The sequence below is a fragment of the Mytilus californianus genome, unplaced genomic scaffold, assembly GCF_021869535.1.
Source record: "Mytilus californianus isolate M0D057914Y unplaced genomic scaffold, xbMytCali1.0.p SCAF_4, whole genome shotgun sequence".
NCBI lineage: Eukaryota > Metazoa > Mollusca > Bivalvia > Mytilida > Mytilidae > Mytilus > Mytilus californianus.
The window spans coordinates 114,183,251-114,205,279 of record NW_026262690.1 but is presented as its reverse complement, the minus strand read 5'-3'; the positions used below and the strand labels follow the sequence as shown (position 1 = coordinate 114,205,279).

The window sequence follows — 22,029 nt, the reverse complement described above, 5'->3', positions numbered from 1 at the left end:
TATACATCCCTCGGATTTCAAATGTTTGGCTTTGAGCGTTCCTGATAAAGGTAAATCCAGAAAAGCGCTTCGGACGCCTGAAATTATTAAACGTGTTGTTTTCAATTTTTTTCAGAGAGATCCATACACTTAAACACAAGTTATTGTCTGGAAACTACAAATATTCCGTTTTGAGCCTCTTTTTGGCCCATAATTCCTAAACTGTTAGGACCATAACCCCCAAAATCAATCCCAACATTCCTTAAGTGGTTAAAAACCTTATGTTCAAATTTTATTGATTTCTATTTACTTATACTAAAGCTATTATCCGGAAACCATCTGTCTTCGGACGACGCTGACGACGACGACGACAACGAACGTGATACCAATATACGACCAAAACTTTTTTAATTTTTGCGGTCGTATAAAAAGTGTCGATTTCAGTGGTTCTTCCTCGAAAATCCTAACAATGGTCATTTAGGACTATAACTACAAACAGGGATCGACTGACGATTTCGGTTATTTTTATTGTTTGATTAGGGACTTTCCTTTTTAATATTCCTCGAAGATAAGTATTTTTGTGATTTTACTTTTTAAATATTTGTAGATCCTGTCATGCTGATCATTATTGATTTTTAAATTTTTGTTCTTTTTCTGCTATACTGTTCAAGGTAAAAAGCAAAATTAAAAAAAATATTGGTAAAATTCGTCATATAAGGGCAGTCATTCCTATCAAAAGTCGTTTAACAGTTTTGATGTAAAAAAAAAAGTAGGTAGATCCCAATATCCCTATCACATTGTATCAGATGTTCCAAATCCATAGTGGTTTTCAAGTTAAAAGACAAAAATTGCGTTTTTCTCATGTTTTCTTTTTTTGTCATGTCAGCCATGTTGGTATAGCGATAATGCCAACCACTTGACCGTGAAAAATATAAATCAAAGTCGTGTTCTTTCCACATAATTGATTATTCTGCTTAATAAAATAAATGGTACCAATTTTACTGCATCATATACTTTTTCGACAATGCATGTTTCCGCAGTGTAGCTCGAGACCAGCATATGTCATTCAAGTTTAGGAAATAGTTTTTACCGCTGTTCACATATCACAAATCTATGATACATGCTAGATATGTGAATTCAATAATTTCATATAAATGAAGCATGTACGATATTCCCAGATCATTAAAGGGAGTCTTGTACCAATTAAAAGATATATTAAAATATTCTAAAGAAACTCTTTCCTCTTTGAAGAAAAATCGTTATTAAATCAAATGACGAATGTCTTAAAAGCAGATTTTTATGGATATCTTAGAATAAGTTGAAGATCTCCTTAATTTATCCGATGATATCCATTAATCATTACAAGAGATCACAAATGAATAAATGGTACTTTTAACATGCATCTCACAGCGATATACTACTAGTGTCTTTATTTATTCACCCCTTATTTTATTGATTTTGTATTTACATTGTATCATAGATCACATTTATTCGTTCAGTGTATGTTTACTAGTGTTAATATGTCTTTTGATTGAGTTATGCCATTTCAATTGATATTTTATAGTGTGTCTTTCTATGTTAATTTGTGATGTGTTGTTTCAGACGATGGTGATGATTGTACCTATTAAAACGTTTAAACCAACGGCATTTGTTTGCAAATGTCCTAAGTCAGGAATCTGATGTTCAGTAGTTGTCGTTTGTTGTTTCATAAGCGTTTCTCGTTTTTTATATATATTAGACTGTTGGTTTTCCAGTTTGAACGGTTTTACACTAGTCATTTTTGGGGCCCTTTATAGCTTGTTGTTCGAGTAGGCCAAGGCTCCGTGTTGAAGACCGTACTTTTTCCTCTAATGGATTACTTTTACAAATTGTGACTTAGATGGAGAGTTGCCTCATTGGCACTCATACCACATCTTCATATATCTACTTAGGACATTTGCAAAATCATTTAGGGATATCACAAATTATTGCTCAATTGGTGATTATATTATTTTTTTTCACTGATATCATTTATTCATTAAAGAATATGAATAGCACAATTTCATGTAATTAATATAAAGGATATCCTTTATTCATTTACAGATCAGATGCTTGCTCTGATCTAAACACCTCAGACCGCGATAAAAAGGTCGCTTGTGAGATGAAACACGCATATATCGTAAGGGTCAAACAATTCATGATGGTGACGTGAACACTTGATTTAGATAGAGCACTGTTTGTGTAAGGAGAGCATCCCTCTTTATAAAGTCCGTATAGTGTGAACATGGACGAGTATAACCTATTAATCTGATATATATACGCCGATGGGGCAAATGATATGTTATTGCTGTCAAGGAAGAAGGTGACAATTTGAAGCTGAAATCGTCATGTTTGTCTCAGATTTTTGTTGAGCCTACGACTTTTATCGCAGAAAGCTCGACCTATGGATAGTGATCCGGCGGTGGCGGCGGTTACGGCGGCGTTAGCAAACTTCTTAAAAGCTTTATATTTTAAAAGGTGGAAGACCTGTATGCTTCATACTTTGTATATAGCTGCCTTATGTTACGAAGTTTCCGTCTGTCACATATTCTTTGTTCTTGACCTCATTTTCATGGTTCAGTGACTACTTGAAAAAAAGTAAAGATTTTTTGTTATGTTAATTTCTCTCTTATTATGAGTAATAGGTTAACTATATTTGGTATGTGCGTACCTTCCAAGTCCTCATGCCCGTCATACAGTTTTCACTTGACCTCGACCTCATTTCAAGGTTAAGTTTTGGTGGTCAAGTACTATAAGCAATAGGTCTAGAAAATTCAGTGTATGGAAGGATTGTAAGGAGTACATGTCTAACTGGCAGGTGTCTGACCTTGGCCTCTTTTTCATGGTTCAGTGGTTATAGTTAAGTTTTTGTGTTTTGGTCTGATTTTCTTATACTGTATGCATTAGGTCTACTATATTTGGTGTATGGAATAATGATCAGGTGTACATGACGAACTGGCAGCTGTCATCTGACCTTGATCTCATTTTCATGGTTCAGTGGTCAAAGTTATGTTTTTGAGTTTTGGTTATTTATTCTAATACTATATGCAATAGGTCTACTATATTTGGTGTATGGAAATATTTTTATGATGACATGTCAGTATCGCAGGTTTTATTCGACCTTGACCTCATTTGTACGGTTCATTGGTCAATGTTTAGTTTTTCTTAGTTAAGTCTGTTTCTTAGAAACTATAAGTAATAGGTCAACTTTATTTGGTGTATTGAATGATTGTAAGGTGTAGATGTATTTCTCCCTCGGTTTATATGACCTTGACCTCAATTTCTTGGATCATGTTAAGTTAATGTGATAGTTGTAGTAAAGCTTTATATTTAGGACTATCAACACAATATAAATGGTTAGTAAAGAAGGCGAGACATTATAGTGTGTGCACTCTTGTTGTTTGAAGTTATCAAACTATTTATATATTGAAGAAAGGGTCAAGATATGACCTTAAACAAGGAATTGTATCTATGTTTTCCAATTTTGTAGAAAAGGCTTTGTTTGATGAGTGTAAAGCGTTGAAAAAGTCTTAATATTTCTGAAATTTTAAAACATTGAGCTAACAGATAAGTTGGTAGATCTTTAGAACTTTTGAAAAACCACATTTGGTTTTTAACGCTGGTTGAATGTATCTTATTACATGTGTTACACTATTTCGTAAGGTCAGTGTTTACTGTAGACAGAACAGAAGTAAGAAAGATGATGAGTCGAGATTTGTGTTAAGTCTAATTATCAATTATAAAGAAGGGAGCTTGGCATCGTTCTTTTTTATGCTTAACCAATAGATCAAAAGAACGGATCTGTGATTTTCCAAATTCTCCTCTTTCGTGAATAATAGAGTGGTATATGAAAGCATACCAAACAGTTTTGATCCATTCGATCCACTTAAACTATAGGAAAACCTTTTGAATTTGTAATGCCGAATGAGGTATTGGTAACATTATAAGTATACTACAAAAAATACCATTATACCACATAACGGGATTGTATTCATCTGTGTGTGATTTCCTGTTGTTCACTTCCTAGCATTATTAATTCCATTAGATTGATGAATACCTAACCAGTGTCCCTTCATTTCATTGTCTGCAGGTAAAAACAAAATAACACAAATACCAAAATCCGAAGAAAATTCTAAAGTCCATAAGCTAATGGCAAATTCAAAAGCTCAAACACATCAAACGAATGGATAACAACTGTCATATTCCTGACCTGGAACAGACATTTTCTTATGTAGAAGATGGTGGATTAAACTTGGTTTTACAGCTAGCTAAACCTCTCACTTGTATGACTGTTGCATAAAACTCTATTATATTGACAACGATGTGTGAACAAAACAAATTATTGGTAAAACTTTCAAAAATAGGGGTACAGCAGTCAATATTGTGTTATAATCTTAATATCCATATAAAAAAAACCAAAACAATAAAAAAAAAATTGCATATAGACAAAGTCCATAAGGAAAACGAAAGATAAGAATACAAAAACTACCATAGCACAATAACACAGACGTGATGTTGGAAATTAAACCTTAATGAAAATTTTGTTAGCATGTTATAACCACATTGCGCATAAACGTTAATGGTAAAGGAATTTGGTTTTTTAATCATGCTAATGGAAGATTTCAGTTTCACGATTTCTCAAACTCTAAAGTAAATAGCCTTGACTTTCTTACCTCCGTCAATTCCTAAAATCGATTCTACGTCCTTCGTCATGTCTACTGTTACTATATACAAAGCTTCTTTTGAAAGAAAAGTGTGATGCGTGTTATAGAATTGTCTATCCCCTGCAAAATCCCAGAGATCAATTGTTGCAAATTCATTCTCATCTAGCTCTACATTTAAAACATCTTCAAGATCTATTTCAGATATAGATTGTTGGACTCTACTGTAAAAAAGGTCTTCTGATTCATCTTCACTTTCTAAGATGGTAGGCAATGCATCCGATATTTTACCTTCTTCGTTATTAAGTCTAGAATTGGGGTAAAAGTCTTTTCTATTTAAAATATCGGATTTGTCTGAAGATGATATAGGAGAAACGTTTCTACTTTCTAACGTTGTAGACCATGCTATGGACATTTTACTTTCTTCGTCCTTATCACTTAACACGTCATTTTTTTCAACTGTTTCCTGATTTTGATTCTTCTCCACTAAACATCTCTTCAGTCTCATATTTGCTACCTGTCTATTCGTCACACCTAACAAAAGATAAACACAAAACAACTATTAAAGATAACGTATCTTAGTATAATTTGTGGATGAAAGAGGTCTTATATTGAAGAAGACATCTTAAATCATATAAGGCATTTAATTTTGAACACAAAACTTATACGTTGCGGTCGATTCACACCAGTTAGCGGATCAAATAAGAACTAGTATTGTGAACACTGTCTTTATAAAAAAAATCTATCATTCAAACCAATTTATCAATTTACCAACACAGTTTGACTGAACAACAATATATATTTTCTATTGTAAGATAACAAATGTTAAATATAGCAATACCATTAATCAGAACGATGAAGCTTAATAAGACTGCACATAGTAAACGCGGATATGAATACAAAAAAAAAGGATGATTTGTATACGTAGACGTAATAGCAAACAGATAACGCAAACACGTAAGTCAGATCCAGAGATCAACATACAGTTTTTAACAATATACAAGTATATGTACTAAATTACTATTTTATAATAATTGTATTTTAAACAATTTCCTTATCAATAAGACAATGTTGAAAAAAAAAATAAATATCTTTAACACGTTATTCTCAATCTTCTTTACTAATTCTATTTAATTTATTAGCACATGTAGAATGTCACTAAAAAGTGAAAAAGATAAACCTTATATCTTATTAAGTTTCATAAAAAATGGTATTTTTTCCTTCCTTGTCATGCCGACACAATTAACGCTTAATGAATTGTGATTTTTAAATTCTAAATAAACCTTGCATTATAACCAAGTTAACCTCTTCAACTTTGTACTTGTTTGGCTTTATAACTATTTTGATCTGAGTGTCACTGATGAGTTTTATGTAGACGAAACGCGCGTCTGGCGTATTAAATTATAATCCTGGTACCTTTGATAACGAACCCACAATTTTTTTCGTAAAATGTCTGTACCAAATCAGGTAAATGCCAGTTACTATTCCATTCGTTCCGTTGGTTGACAACGTTTGATTTTGTCAGTTTTGATGGACTTCCCCTTTTTGAATTTACCTTTGAGTTCGGTATTTTTTTTATAATTTTTTATTGTAAAATTTCATAAAACTACATGTATGTATTCTTGATCACATCCGTCTTTATCATTATCAACGTTTAATTTGATTGCATTTACAGTCAGTCATATTTTCCGGAATTGAATATTTCTCCCTTTACATGCTTTCAGATTGCAAATGGATGAAACATTAATTTACTGCTGAGGATATCGAGACAAACCACTGTAAAGAACGTTTAAAATTGATTGTAAACTCTGACAAATATATTTGTTTAATTCGGTTAAAAGGGCACTAGCTGTCAAATTCATGTTCATCGATTTGAGTCAAATTCTCATATTTGATTTATAACATACTAAAACGTATATCTAAATTACAATAAGTCTGAAATAAACAGTTACACGCATGTACTCGATAATATATTTCAGAATTTTGTGTGTTTTTTTAGTGCAGACGCTACCTTATTAACTATCAAGTTGTCATCCAAATACTACCGACGGTCACACAATCCGATATAAACATAAACATAAATATAAATAGATTGCAACCCTCGTGTGATTGGGTTTTTATAGGTCTGTTGGAGTTCATGTTATAGGTTAAAAAATTAAGTTAATTAACGCTTTTACCTACATAAGAATGATTTTTTATGGATCGAATTAGTCAACGAAGATGTTCACCTTTGTTTCACTTTCAATGCTGACATTATTTTCCTTTTAATTGCTGAACACGACTTATGCATGCGTAAACAATCTCTAGCTAATGGGTTGAATTGAAGGTCACACGAATACGCGTTAAAGAGGTCGAATTATTCACTTGCAAGTGAATATTTCATCAGCGATATTTGTTTGCTTATTTTGACAAAATTGAACAGAATTGGCTGCTAAAAACGAATGATTATTTCATTATTTCACTTTCATTAATGATTGAACCAAACGAAATCATAATTTTATTTTTTCATATCTCGTAGCTAGTGCCCCTTTAACTCATCATACTTGTTAATTAAGCAAATGCAAACATAAAATTGTTGATATCATTGAATTGAAATGCAAATTATACTTTCGTTTTTTACTAGATTTTTTATTTTCATCTCACAAATTTCCGATCCGGAAAAATTAAGTATAAGTAAATTTAGATGTAGTGGTAGTTTATAGTGTTGGTGATGTCTTCGAATGAGACAAAAAGACTCGCACATATGATGCTTACTCACTTACATTAACGTTTATAAACGGTAGAAGTGGATGTCTCTAATGGAATAGGAAACTGCTGACTTCCGGAGCACTCAGTTCTATCTTAGATTTTTGCATAGCGTGAGTTAGGCAATCTTAGAACTGATTTGTGCACTATTTCATGTTCTGTTACTTTTTTTTGTAATGCTTTTGTCCTTTTTTCTTTGATTTTGAGATTTTCAATGTCTTTTTTGTATGTTTTTGATAGGTCAAAACTTTTATTTTACAATTCAACGTTTAATTTCATTTCAACACAATCTTGTATGTTTCAAATTATTCATCTGAAAATGTTGATTTGATACCACTAAAGCCTATCTGAATAACTTAACTTATAATTTGAAAAGTATGTGCGTGTTTTATAGAAACTGGTAATTTTGAATAATACAGTACCTTCCATGAAAATCCATTTTCCACTTTTTGTCTGTATTTTACTTTTCAAAATATGTATATCAATTCCATTTGTACTCCTCACTTTCGAAGGTTTATCTAACGGTTGTTGGAGAATTCGTCTCACCAAAGATGTCTTTCCTGACCCTTTTGGACCAACCACAACCAAACGGAAATGTTGTCGTTTGTCCATTTTCCCTTTTAACAGCTGACAGTATCTTTCAATTGATTTCTTGTCCAATCGATTGATTTCATCTGGTATTTTTGAATCTTTTAAAATAAAATGTTTATTTACAACTCTCATTTTACTGTCTTTCATATTCAATATTTTGTAATTATATATATATATAAGTACAAGTAATCTTTCATATTGTGCATTAAACTAGTGTTTTTTCTAAGACAAGTGTATTTACATAAATTGAATAAAACCTAATTTTATAAAAAAAATTAATCCAAAATACCAAATGTTCGAGCAATGAAATTATAACTAGTAATCAAATGATTGTTTGAAAAAAGCTGGGACTTAATATAATGTTTTATTCAGTCCAAGAAAATTAAAAGCGGAGAAGCTCTGAAAAAGTTATACGCTAAATACTAGGCAATAAGCATGTGTGCCGTTATTCATTTTTTTGAACTTGTACAAAATTAGATCCTTTATAACAAGTCACGAAATAGGTTCATCGGTATATCAATAATCAGTTATGTAAAAGCGACAAAAATTTACTAATTTTCAAATCGCGCACAGCGGTTAGAAAGAGCCAATTCATGGAAACAAACGAAACCTGAGGAAATCGAATATACTCCTAATCAGAAAAGTAGTGAAACTGGGTGGGTCGACTGGGTAATCATCTCCTGAGATATATATATATATATATAACTGTCACGAGTGGATAAATATCGTATTACACTCGATACAGCAGTAGAATCTATATATGAAGCCGAGTTCATACAAAACCTTCTCATAGACAAAAAGAAGAAAAATCTTGCAAAGTTCCATATATATATATATATATGTCTGTCCCTAAAACGTGTCCTATTCCCCCAAACGTGTCTTTATGACGTCGCTGAGTTCAAAACATGTATAGTTACAAAAGGGCGCTGAAACGTGTCGTTTTTATGAACGCACAAACGTGTCCTTTCCCCCAAACGTGTCCATATAATTAAAAGCTAAACGTTTCCTTTAATGAACGCTCAATATTGTCCATATTTTCAAATGCCCACATATAAATTAATCTAAGTGTTGACCTTTATGAAACAATTATATGTCCATCAATATTAATTTATAATTTTGTTTAATAACTTTTGTATATTGTTCTTCTATTGGCGTATATTCGTTTTAATTTACTCTTTCATCTATTGTCCTACCTCCAAGCGCGAATGAATAATAGAAACATGATAAATCAGGTCTTCTTTCAAACGACAGTTTAATCCTTGACAAAATTGGGTGTCCATTTGGAGCTGGTGGGTGGAAAAGTACTCGTCCATGCCCTGTCATAAATGGGGGTGTTAAATCTGAAACATCGTGTATGAAAGGTTACTTGGATCTAACTACTGTATTAATTGTTGATATTTTAACAAAACGCATTTTACAAGCAGGTCGAACAACTGATGTTATTAAACACTGCTGACTGCCACTGGCGATTGCCAAATAAACGGATCACCAGATGTAACAAAATAGATCTTTTTATTACTTTATTACCAAACAGAAAACAATAAACTTGCGGAAAAGATGGTATACCGCAAATAATTTGAACACCATATCCGGATTTCGACAATTAATGTCTCTTCAGTCATGTTAGAAATCAAAACGGTATTTGAAAGGTCATAAAATTGACCTCAATTTAGGATAGACTCTTGAATTTTGAAAGAGTCGAAGTAGGATGAACGGATCATATAAACTCGAAGGCACATATAATACAAGCCAAAACGGAAAAATATAAACAATTCTAAATTGAAAACAACGTTCAAACCTATGATTGCGTTTGATAAAAACAGCAATTTTTAAACGTGTGCTTGCACATGTCTTGTGTCTATCTCTAGATTCGCCTTCCGTGACAAGGTAACACTACGACTATTGAAGTTATATTTTTATATAGCAGATGTGGTCGAGTGGTCTAGAGCGCTTGATATGAGGCTAAGCGATTGGTGCTGTAGTGTATCAAAGGTGTGAGTTTGAATCCCGCTAAGGGATGGACAAAAAGTTGTCATCAGAAAAATCTAATTCTCACTCTTTGGGTGTAATTTTTAGACTTATTTCTAAGTCTTAATTGAAAACAACGTTCAAACCTATGATTGCGTTGGATAAAAACAGCAATTTTTATACGTGTGCATGTAAAACAAATTTCGTCGTAGAGGGGTCTAAATACAGCACAAACAACATTTTTAAAAAGACCAAATAAAGTGAAAAAGTATATTTTAACAAAACGCATTTGTATAACATTTCGAACAACTGATGTTCTTAAACCCTATTGACTGCCATTGACGATTGCCAAATAAATTGATCACAAGATGTAACCAAATGGATTTTTTTATATTAATTCAATACCAAACAGAAAACAATAAAATTGCGGCAAGATGGTATACAACAAACATGTCCGGATTTCGACAATTAATGTCTTTTCAGTGATGTTAGGGATCGAAACAGTATTTGGAAGGCCATATAATTTAACTCAATTTAGGATAGACTCTTGAATTTTAAAGAGTCGAAATAGGATGAATGGATTATATAAACCGGTGGGAAAATATAATACAATCCCAAACGAAAAAAAATATAAACAAGTCTAAATTGAAAACAAATTTCGTTGTAGAGTGGTCTGAATACAGCACAAACAACATTTTTAAAAAGACCAAATAAAGTGAAAAAGTATATTTTAACAAAACGCATTTGTATAACATTTCGAACAACTGATGTTCTTAAACCCTATTGACTGCCATTGACGATTGCCAAATAAATTGATCACAAGATGTAACCAAATGGATTTTTTTATATTAATCCAATACCAAACAGAAAACAATAAAATTGCGGCAAGATGGTATACCACAAACATGTCCGGATTTCGACAATTAATGTCTCTTCAGTGATGTTAGGGATCGAAACAGTATTTGGAAGGCCATATAATTTAACTCAATTTAGGATAGACTCTTGAATTTTAAAGAGTCGAAATAGGATGAACGGATTATATAAACCGGAGGGAAAATATAATACAATCCCAAAACGAAAAAATATAAACAAGTCTAAATTGAAAACAAATTTCGTTGTAGAGGGGTCTAAATAGAGCACAAACAACATTTTCAAAAGACTAAAAAAGTGAAAAAGAATATTTTAACAAAACGCATTTGACTAACAGGTCAAACAACTGATGATCTTAACCCCTGCTGACTGCCATTGACGATTGCCAAATAAATTGATCACCAGATGTAACATGGATCTTAGTTCTTGATTTAATACCAAATCGAAATCGAATATACTCCTAATCAGAAAAGTAGTGAAACTGGGTGGGTCGACTGGGTAATCATCTCCTGAGATATATATATATATATATATATATAACTGTCACGAGTGGATAAATATCGTATTACACTCGATACAGCAGTAGAATCTATATATGAAGCCGAGTTCATACAAAACCTTCTCATAGACAAAAAGAAGAAAAATCTTGCAAAGTTCCATATATATATATATATATGTCTGTCCCTAAAACGTGTCCTATTCCCCCAAACGTGTCTTTATGACGTCGCTGAGTTCAAAACATGTATAGTTACAAAAGGGCGCTGAAACGTGTCGTTTTTATGAACGCACAAACGTGTCCTTTCCCCCAAACGTGTCCATATAATTAAAAGCTAAACGTTTCCTTTAATGAACGCTCAATATTGTCCATATTTTCAAATGCCCACATATAAATTAATCTAAGTGTTGACCTTTATGAAACAATTATATGTCCATCAATATTAATTTATAATTTTGTTTAATAACTTTTGTATATTGTTCTTCTATTGGCGTATATTCGTTTTAATTTACTCTTTCATCTATTGTCCTACCTCCAAGCGCGAATGAATAATAGAAACATGATAAATCAGGTCTTCTTTCAAACGACAGTTTAATCCTTGACAAAATTGGGTGTCCATTTGGAGCTGGTGGGTGGAAAAGTACTCGTCCATGCCCTGTCATAAATGGGGGTGTTAAATCTGAAACATCGTGTATGAAAGGTTACTTGGATCTAACTACTGTATTAATTGTTGATATTTTAACAAAACGCATTTTACAAGCAGGTCGAACAACTGATGTTATTAAACACTGCTGACTGCCACTGGCGATTGCCAAATAAACGGATCACCAGATGTAACAAAATAGATCTTTTTATTACTTTATTACCAAACAGAAAACAATAAACTTGCGGAAAAGATGGTATACCGCAAATAATTTGAACACCATATCCGGATTTCGACAATTAATGTCTCTTCAGTCATGTTAGAAATCAAAACGGTATTTGAAAGGTCATAAAATTGACCTCAATTTAGGATAGACTCTTGAATTTTGAAAGAGTCGAAGTAGGATGAACGGATCATATAAACTCGAAGGCACATATAATACAAGCCAAAACGGAAAAATATAAACAATTCTAAATTGAAAACAACGTTCAAACCTATGATTGCGTTTGATAAAAACAGCAATTTTTAAACGTGTGCTTGCACATGTCTTGTGTCTATCTCTAGATTCGCCTTCCGTGACAAGGTAACACTACGACTATTGAAGTTATATTTTTATATAGCAGATGTGGTCGAGTGGTCTAGAGCGCTTGATATGAGGCTAAGCGATTGGTGCTGTAGTGTATCAAAGGTGTGAGTTTGAATCCCGCTAAGGGATGGACAAAAAGTTGTCATCAGAAAAATCTAATTCTCACTCTTTGGGTGTAATTTTTAGACTTATTTCTAAGTCTTAATTGAAAACAACGTTCAAACCTATGATTGCGTTGGATAAAAACAGCAATTTTTATACGTGTGCATGTAAAACAAATTTCGTCGTAGAGGGGTCTAAATACAGCACAAACAACATTTTTAAAAAGACCAAATAAAGTGAAAAAGTATATTTTAACAAAACGCATTTGTATAACATTTCGAACAACTGATGTTCTTAAACCCTATTGACTGCCATTGCCGATTGCCAAATAAATTGATCACAAGATGTAACCAAATGGATTTTTTTATATTAATTCAATACCAAACAGAAAACAATAAAATTGCGGCAAGATGGTATACAACAAACATGTCCGGATTTCGACAATTAATGTCTTTTCAGTGATGTTAGGGATCGAAACAGTATTTGGAAGGCCATATAATTTAACTCAATTTAGGATAGACTCTTGAATTTTAAAGAGTCGAAATAGGATGAACGGATTATATAAACCGGTGGGAAAATATAATACAATCCCAAATGAAAAAAAATATAAACAAGTCTAAATTGAAAACAAATTTCGTTGTAGAGGGGTCTGAATACAGCACAAACAACATTTTTAAAAAGACCAAATAAAGTGAAAAAGTATATTTTAACAAAACGCATTTGTATAACATTTCGAACAACTGATGTTCTTAAACCCTATTGACTGCCATTGACGATTGCCAAATAAATTGATCACAAGATGTAACCAAATGGATTTTTTTATATTAATTCAATACCAAACAGAAAACAATAAAATTGCGGCAAGATGGTATACCACAAACATGTCCGGATTTCGACAATTAATGTCTCTTCAGTGATGTTAGGGATCGAAACAGTATTTGGAAGGCCATATAATTTAACTCAATTTAGGATAGACTCTTGAATTTTAAAGAGTCGAAATAGGATGAACGGATTATATAAACCGGAGGGAAAATATAATACAATCCCAAAACGAAAAAATATAAACAAGTCTAAATTGAAAACAAATTTCGTTGTAGAGAGGTCTAAATAGAGCACAAACAACATTTTCAAAAGACTAAAAAAGTGAAAAAGAATATTTTAACAAAACGCATTTGACTAACAGGTCAAACAACTGATGATCTTAACCCCTGCTGACTGCCATTGACGATTGCCAAATAAATTGATCACCAGATGTAACATGGATCTTAGTTCTTGATTTAATACCAAACAGAAAACTTCTATTTGCGGAGAAGATGGTTTACCGCAATTATGAGGTGCAAAAAGTTGTACACCATATCCGGATTTCGACAATTAATGTCTCTTCAGTGATGATAGGGATCGAAACGGTAATTGGAAGGACATATAATTTTCCTCAATTTAGGGTAGACTCTTGAATTTTAAAGAGTCGAAATAGGATGAACGGATCATATAAACCAAAAGGAAAATATAATACAAGCCCAAACGAAAAAATATAACTAGTCTAAATTCTCAAGAATAAATATTACTACACAGTCTCATATTAATTTATTTACCTGTACCAACTCTAACATTTTTTAATTGTACCACTTTTGATTTGCAGGGTTCTATTCAAGTGGGAGGGATCAGCGATTTAACCTTTGTCAAAATTTATTATTATTTTTTTTTAAATTATTATCCAACTGCTATCTATCTGGGACGTTTAAATACGCAACCTCTGTTGTAATAACTCTACCGTTGGCAAATCTGAAATAATATACAAACTTTGATCGGTATGTGCTGTTTCTTTGGAATGTATTTCTACGCAATCGAGGTTGTATTATCTTCGCTGTCGTCACCTTTGAAATTTCAGAATTGTACCATTTCATATCGCACATTACTATTTTTATCTGAAGCATATCTTTGCTGTCTCTGTTGTAAAAAGCTATATAACCTACGTTTTCAGAATTTAAGAAATGTACTAGCGTCTTTGTGTTCGGTTTTAACTGTTTTATTGTATAAATTTCAAGATTGTTATAGTGCAATCAGAATAGATTGATATGATTCATTTACATTGATTAGGGACTTTCCTTTTTGAATTTTCCTCGGAGTTCAGTATTTTTTGTGATTTTACTTTTTACATAATATTCATACTGATGAAGGATATCGGTTATCCGAGACATTTAACATTTGTTCATTTTATTATTTTTTGGTGATGTTGTACCCTTTTAGACTTGTTGAATATTATATTTTGTGTACTGTATCATAATTATATGATCCATCGCCCCATAAGATTTATCTTTTGCTATTATTCAGTCATTTAATATTTATAAATTTACAGATCTAACATTGTTGGCCTGTTATTTAGACGAATTATATATATAGAATGTATTTTCAGCCTTGTATCACCATCACTGCTGGTGATCCGATGGATAAAATCTGTCCCAAGAGTTGTCACTGGTTCAGACGTACTTATAATTAAATTATTTATGTGACTGCATTCTTCATTCATTTGTAAGATCCTGTAAGATAGCTAATTCAGCTGATATGTCAAAATTCCATCTTCATGCCTTATATATCAGGTACTGTATTACCACGCTAGATGAATATATAATTCGTCAAAACATCAGCCCATCAATGTTAGATCTGTAAATTTGCTTTCGCAAATGTTTTGCTCTTCCCTCGCTGGGATTCGAACTCATGCTACTGAGATATCGTGGCACCAAATCACCTTGCACTACACTGAACGCGCTAGACCACTCGACCACCTAGGCTCTCTAAAAATATATATATAGATTTTATCCATCGGATCACCAGCAGTGATGGTGATACAAGGCTGACAATACATTCTGTATGTATAATTCGTCTTAACATCAGCCCAACAATGTTAGATCTGTAAATTTGCTTTCACAAATTTTTTGTTCTTCCCACGCCGGGATTCAAACTCATGCTACTGAGATATCGCGGCACCAAATCGCCTTGCACTTTACCCGACGCGCTAGACCACTCGACCACCTAGGCTCTATAAAAATATATATATAATAATAATTGAGCTGCGTCGGGTAGAAATCGACCTTACGCAAATGAAGTAACACATTTGCGAGTCACATTTTTGGGGTTTGTTCATGTATACATGTACTTGCATAAGTTCGATTTCTATCTGGCGCAGCTCATATATTGAATGATACTATAGTCGCGAGCTTTTGATTTTGCCATTTGATTAGGGACTTTTATTTTTGAAGTTTATTTTTACAGTTAACAGGTAGATACATTCTGAGGTTTAAGTTTTTCGGTCATCAATTACTTTGTCTAACCTTAATGGAATTTTGGGAAATGTTGACTTAGCTTAGTTATATTCAAAATACAGTATTAAGAGTTAAATTTGGAAAAATATTAATTTCCATTTTTCTATATTTAACTGATAAATGGATTTTTTTTTGGTTAACATTTAACAATAAAATGCTTCGCTGGGGCGCAGCTTGATACGACCGCAGAGGTCGAACCCTGAACAGTTGGGGCAAGTATGGACACAAAATTCAAGCTTGATACAGCTATGACTTTGGATTGTCATTAAATATTTGACACAGCATAGGTTTCTGACACAGGATGAATGTGGTGTAAGAACTGGAAAAAATTTAATTTACCTATTATGGTGGAATATCCATAAACTAAATTGTTTGTTAATTTCAATATATCAAAGAATATGTAGAATTCAATGTTTGATGTAATGTAATAAAGTTGAAATTTGGACCGTTTTTGTTCAATGTGGACCAATTTGGTAACATGTATAAATAATCAAAAATCTAAATACATGGGAGCCCATTTAAATACATCATAAAGGTATTAAAATAGAAAGTGACATCATAGTCATGGCTAAAAATAAACAAAAATCCTTAATCAGCAACATTTAAAGTAATATCTAAAAATAAAATTCCTTTGTAACCATAAAAGCCCATTTAAATACATCATAAAGATATTAAAATAGAAAATGACATCATAGTCATGGCTAAACATAGCAAAAACCTTAATCAGCATCATTTAACAGTAATATCTAAAAATAAAAATTTCTTTGCAACCATAAAAGTAAAATAGAAAATGACATCATAATCATAGCTAAAAATAAACAAAAATTTTTTTATTGGCAAATTTTAAATGGAGTTTATTATACTAAAACAATAAATTTGCAACCATAAACATGATAAAACCCCATTTAAACACATCATAAAAGTATTAAATAATTCAACTACATCATAAAGGCTATAAAAATAGAAAATGACTTCATAGTCAAGGCTAAAGGTAAACAAAAAACCTTCATCAGCAAAATTTTATATTGGCAAATTTCCAATGAAGTTTATTACACTAAAATTGTTGGCAAATTTCCAATGCATTTATTAACAATAAAGTTATTGGCAAATTTCCAATTTACATAATTTAAAAGCAGTGTAGATGAGATATTTATTTATGAGTTTGAATTACCAACCTTACACTGCTTTTAAATAATGTTCTTTACTCAATTATTTGTCTATTAAAATGGAAACCCTTGTTTTTTAACCTTTTTTCCCCTTATTCCTTAAACATTAGAGCCATAACCACCCCCCAAAGCCAATTATTACTTTCCAATGTAACCTAAATTTCCAATATACATAATTTTAAATTTCAATTCCTCATGATATATAACCGTATCATTATTATTTTCTTTCATATATAAATCTGAAACAACCATCTTTAAATGGAAAATTTTAAAGAAAAAAAAAGGAAAAAAAAAATCCTACCCCCCACACATTTTTTCAACCCCCTTTTGATTCATCATCCCCCACCTCAATCACAACCTTCAATTTGTGGTATGGTACATTGCAATACAATTTCACAGAGATCCATACACTTGAACACAAGTTTTTGTTGCAAACTAAAAAAATCCTTATTTTCTACCAATATTTGGCCCCTTATTCATAAATGTTTGAGCAATTAACCCCAAAACTCAATTCCTACTTTCTCTTCGTGATAAAAAATAACTAACTTAAAATGTAAATTTTAAACAAAAAAAAAAGGAAAAAAAAAATTACCCCTTTTTTGACCCCCGCCCCCTTATGATTCATCACCCCCACCCCCCTTTCCCCCCAAACCAAGCTCAATAACAGCCTTGCCTTTGTGGTATGGTACCTTGTAATACAATTTTAGAGAGATCCATACACTTGAACACAAGTTATTGTCTAGAAACTAAAAAATGCTTATTTTAAACCCCTTTTTAGGCCCCTTATTACTAAACGTTTTGGGCAATTACCACAACACTCAATTCCAGCTTTCCCTTTGTGAAATGGAACCTTGTAGTAAAATTTCAGAAAGATCCATACACTTACACACAAGTTATTGTCATGAAACTAGAAAAATGCTTGTTTTTTGCCCCCTTTTGGCCCCTTATTCCTAAAATTTTGAGGCAATTAACCCCAAAATCAATCCCAGCATTGACCCTTTGTGATATGGAATCTTGTGGTACAATGTCAAAGAGATCCATATGCTAACACACAAGTTATGTCTGGAAGTTACAAAAATGCTTATTTTCGGCCCCTTTTTGGCCCCTAATTCCTTAACTGTTGGTACCATAACCCCCAAAATCAATCCCCACCTTCCTATTGTGGTATTGAACCTTATGGTAAAATTTCATAGAGATCCATTCACTTAAACTAAAGTTAGAGTGCGAAAACCATTGTGTATTCGGACGACGACGCCGGACGACGACGACGACGACGACGACGACGACGACGCCAACGTCATACCAATATACGACCTCAAAATTTTTTTGCGGTCGTATAAAAAGATACAGTCTGGGGTTAAGGTTTTTTACAAATCAATTACTTTATCAAACCTTCATAGAATTTTATAAAACTTTGGCAGAAGCGTTTTTATTATCAAGAGATATTTTGTGAAGCAAACTTTCCAAAAATGTTTTTTTTTAGTTTCTGTACTTTTTTTATAGATGGATTACAACTAACATTTACCTAAGAAATCTTGGAAAAAGACAGCTAGGTTTCCAAGAGTACACGTTATACCTTCAATCACTTTGTATGTCAAAATACATCTTGTGATGGAATTAAGTCGTTTCGATAGCTTTTAATTATTTGTTATCACAAGAAAAGTTGTTATAATATAGAAACCTGCAATATATATTTATTTTCTTGTGTTATTTTATAAGGGTAAAATCATAAACTACAAATATCAATTAACTGATAACTTTGTAAAAATGACCGTATATAGTCTCGAATAAACACATTCGTTTTACTTCCAACATCTCTGTCATTTAATCAAAACATTTACAACATTATATTTATTTTTACTTTTTTGAATCCTTGAATGTCGTCACGACTGTTTTTTTTAAATCATGCATTATTTATTATTGATTGATTGATAGTTGATTGCTTAACGTCCAGTGGAAAATATTTCAGGCATTTTCAGGACGAGAACAAATTAACAAAAAATACAATAGTTAGGTCATGTAATAGAGGCCGTCCGCGTTGAAGGTCGGGAAAATTTAGTCTGCCACTGAACAATAAGGGTATACTGGATAGAGACACAAATTTGCCATGTAACAGACCAGCCTTCAAAGAGTTGACAAAAGTGTTCTAAACGTGCAGAGAGCTTTGTACTCTGAGACTCTCTACACGTAGCATCGGATTTAGTTTCCCCATTGTGACCGGGCATAGCTGCGTACTTGTACATCCCACACAGCCAAACGGACGCCCCATTTTGGCAAGGGTTTAACTGCCGGTCGGAAGAAGACGTGTATTGGCTATATTTCTATTCCCTAGTCACCCTAAGGGTCATTATTTATAAGCTAAGCTGTGCCATTTTACCTGATTCTATAATAGAACTAATTGTTTCTGTTTTGTCTTCAAGTTTCTGCAGTTTTGCATCTATAGGTTTATCCGCATTTTGACCTTCTTTGATTGTTTGCAATGTCTTCATTACTTGATCCAATGTCATCGGACTTGATTGTATATAGGCTAACAGTTCTCTTACCTTTAAGAAAAGTAATTGTAAAATATATAAAACTAATCATTCAATGCTTATAGAATAAAATAATAATACAGATTCATTCGGTCAGAAATATATCTTCGTATTAAACATTCGCATTTATTGATTAAAAAGGATCAACACACTTGCATTATTATGAATTCAATAAAAACGAGTTCAGCCGGTATTGTAGGATCCCTGACATTATAGTATGAAGTTTAATCAATAGTACTATCAGCCTTATGCTAAATGAACACAGGTACCAACAACTGCACCAGCCGAATCTTGTACACAGTCCAATTTGTTACGAGTAGATTAAGGTAGAAATGTCAATATAAAGATTTTCCATATCCGTGTGCTTTATACAAAACTTTAGAGAGGCAAACACAAAGGTGCATGAATAAAATGACAACTTATTAAAAAACAGTTCTTACATAATAATGCAAAACTCATTTTAGATCCTTAGTCTAAATAAAACAACAAAACATGTAAATTTCTCTAATCATTTCAAACCATGAAATGCTGCTAGAATCAATTACTTTTTTCGTTTCCAAAGATATACTTACACTTTTTGTATCTCTATTTGTTTCTGATAAACTGTTTTGATATTGAACAAACTGTGAGTGATCAAAATTTCTACAGTACACATCATTTAAAGCCGTTTTGGACATTGGTTCATTTCCACAAACAATTGCTATATCCAATATTGCCGATTCGATGTCATTCTTGATTCTTGTATAGTCTGAATCACTAATCCGTGTTGAATTTGTGTTACCATAGACGTTGTTTCTGATTTTCACCAGAGTTTCCACCGATTTTCGAGTTGAACAACAGTACTCAAGTATTGTTTGTTGCAGAACAATATCAAGGTTTCCTTCGGTGATACCCGTTATTGCAGATATAAAACAGATGCAGTTTGTTGCACTACTATGTGACCTTTTCCGACACATTTGTAGCCCTGAAGAGGAAATAAACATAGCATTCCATTGGTGTGCATTTACTATCTGACGATTGGCTTGAAGTTTACAATGATTTTGGCAATGGCAGCAGCCTTGGTTATATTGCCGACAATGATATATCATATGTTTGTTTTGGTTAAGAAAATCTTCAAACGAGGTTCCTTTAAATTGCAAACAACTGTACCAGAAGACATCGGTACAGCAATAAACAAGAAGACATCTTGCTAGGATCAGGTCAAGGACATCAGTACCAATTCCTTTCTTTGCAAAACTACAGCAGTATTCTGGTCCTCGCCTATGTCCATGCATATTGGCTGCGGTATCGAACAAAACTTGCATCTGTGACGGAAATATAATTCTATGTATTCGTGATAGGGAGCTTCCTGGTGAACATCTACAGCACCTTCTATTGTTGTAGCATAGATGATAAATTTCATGTTGATTTTGGTTCAAAAATTGTTCAAACGTTAAATGCTTGTTTAGTATATCCAACTCAATAAGGGATATTAATGCAGCTTTAGAATGGTCGATGACTAAAATGGCCAATCTGAGAAAATTCTCCCGTTCCTGCACTATAGATGTCATGATATCCTTTAATACAAATATAATAAAACTTAATATATGCATTATTCGGGGTTTTTTTCAATGCTAGACAAATCATTCAGACCAGTATAAATATAATCAAAGGTACTGATTTATTGTCCTGAAATAATTGAGGAAAAAGTTTTCATGATTAACCTATGTATCAAGTAATTAAGTGGTTGGGTTTCACTCAATTACATGTTTTATTTGGGCTAGCTTTTTTATAATGGTAACATATGCATGCATTGTCTAAGTTTTTCACTGAATAATACAATTAAAAAAGAATTGTTCGTAAATTAATACTATGAATTCGGCATAAAAATGTTAATTGTTAGCTATGCAATTTATGTTGTACAGTAGAAATTGAGATATGGATGATGATATACACATTATTGCTCTGGTAGGTTTGTTACAAATGTTAGGCGCCTTGAGTCTTGATTCACGGAGGCAGGTTAATGCATTTAAAAAAATGGGCACTGATTTTGAATGATTGCATCGAAATCTAAATATTACGTCATATTCTAAACTATGCGACTAGTGATTGGCCTTGAATGTTTTGTCGACTTCAAGTTGAAGCTTGTCATTAACAGCTGATTGGGCTCCTTGTTATGATAAAAGCTAGTGTCCACCAACAAAAACACGTCAATAAAAGGATGATTTATATATTTTCAGGTAAGTTTGTTTTAAAAGACTTCACCATTTTAATGCCGAGGTTCGTCGATATTCATGTCATTAATGATTAAATTTCGATTGAGTATGAATGTAGAAGTCTCCAAATGTTTTCTTAAAAAGGGAACTAGGTATCT

At 32.4% G+C, this 22,029-nt stretch overlaps 1 protein-coding gene across 2 annotated transcripts in view; it reads right to left on the bottom strand.

The window, feature by feature from the left end:
• LOC127699103 (uncharacterized) overlaps positions 1 to 22,029 on the bottom strand; it is a 79,496-nt gene that overhangs the window by 25,615 nt on the left and 31,852 nt on the right. For both annotated transcript variants that reach the window (XM_052202839.1, XM_052202840.1), the window contains exons 2-5: positions 20,249 to 21,232; positions 19,523 to 19,688; positions 7,826 to 8,092; positions 4,671 to 5,192 (exon numbers count right to left, since the gene is read on the bottom strand). In XM_052202839.1, coding sequence (XP_052058799.1) covers positions 4,671 to 5,192; positions 7,826 to 8,092; positions 19,523 to 19,688; positions 20,249 to 21,226 — 1,933 coding nt within the window. In that variant the 5' untranslated portion in view covers positions 21,227 to 21,232. The remainder of the gene's footprint in view (positions 1 to 4,670; positions 5,193 to 7,825; positions 8,093 to 19,522; positions 19,689 to 20,248; positions 21,233 to 22,029) is intronic.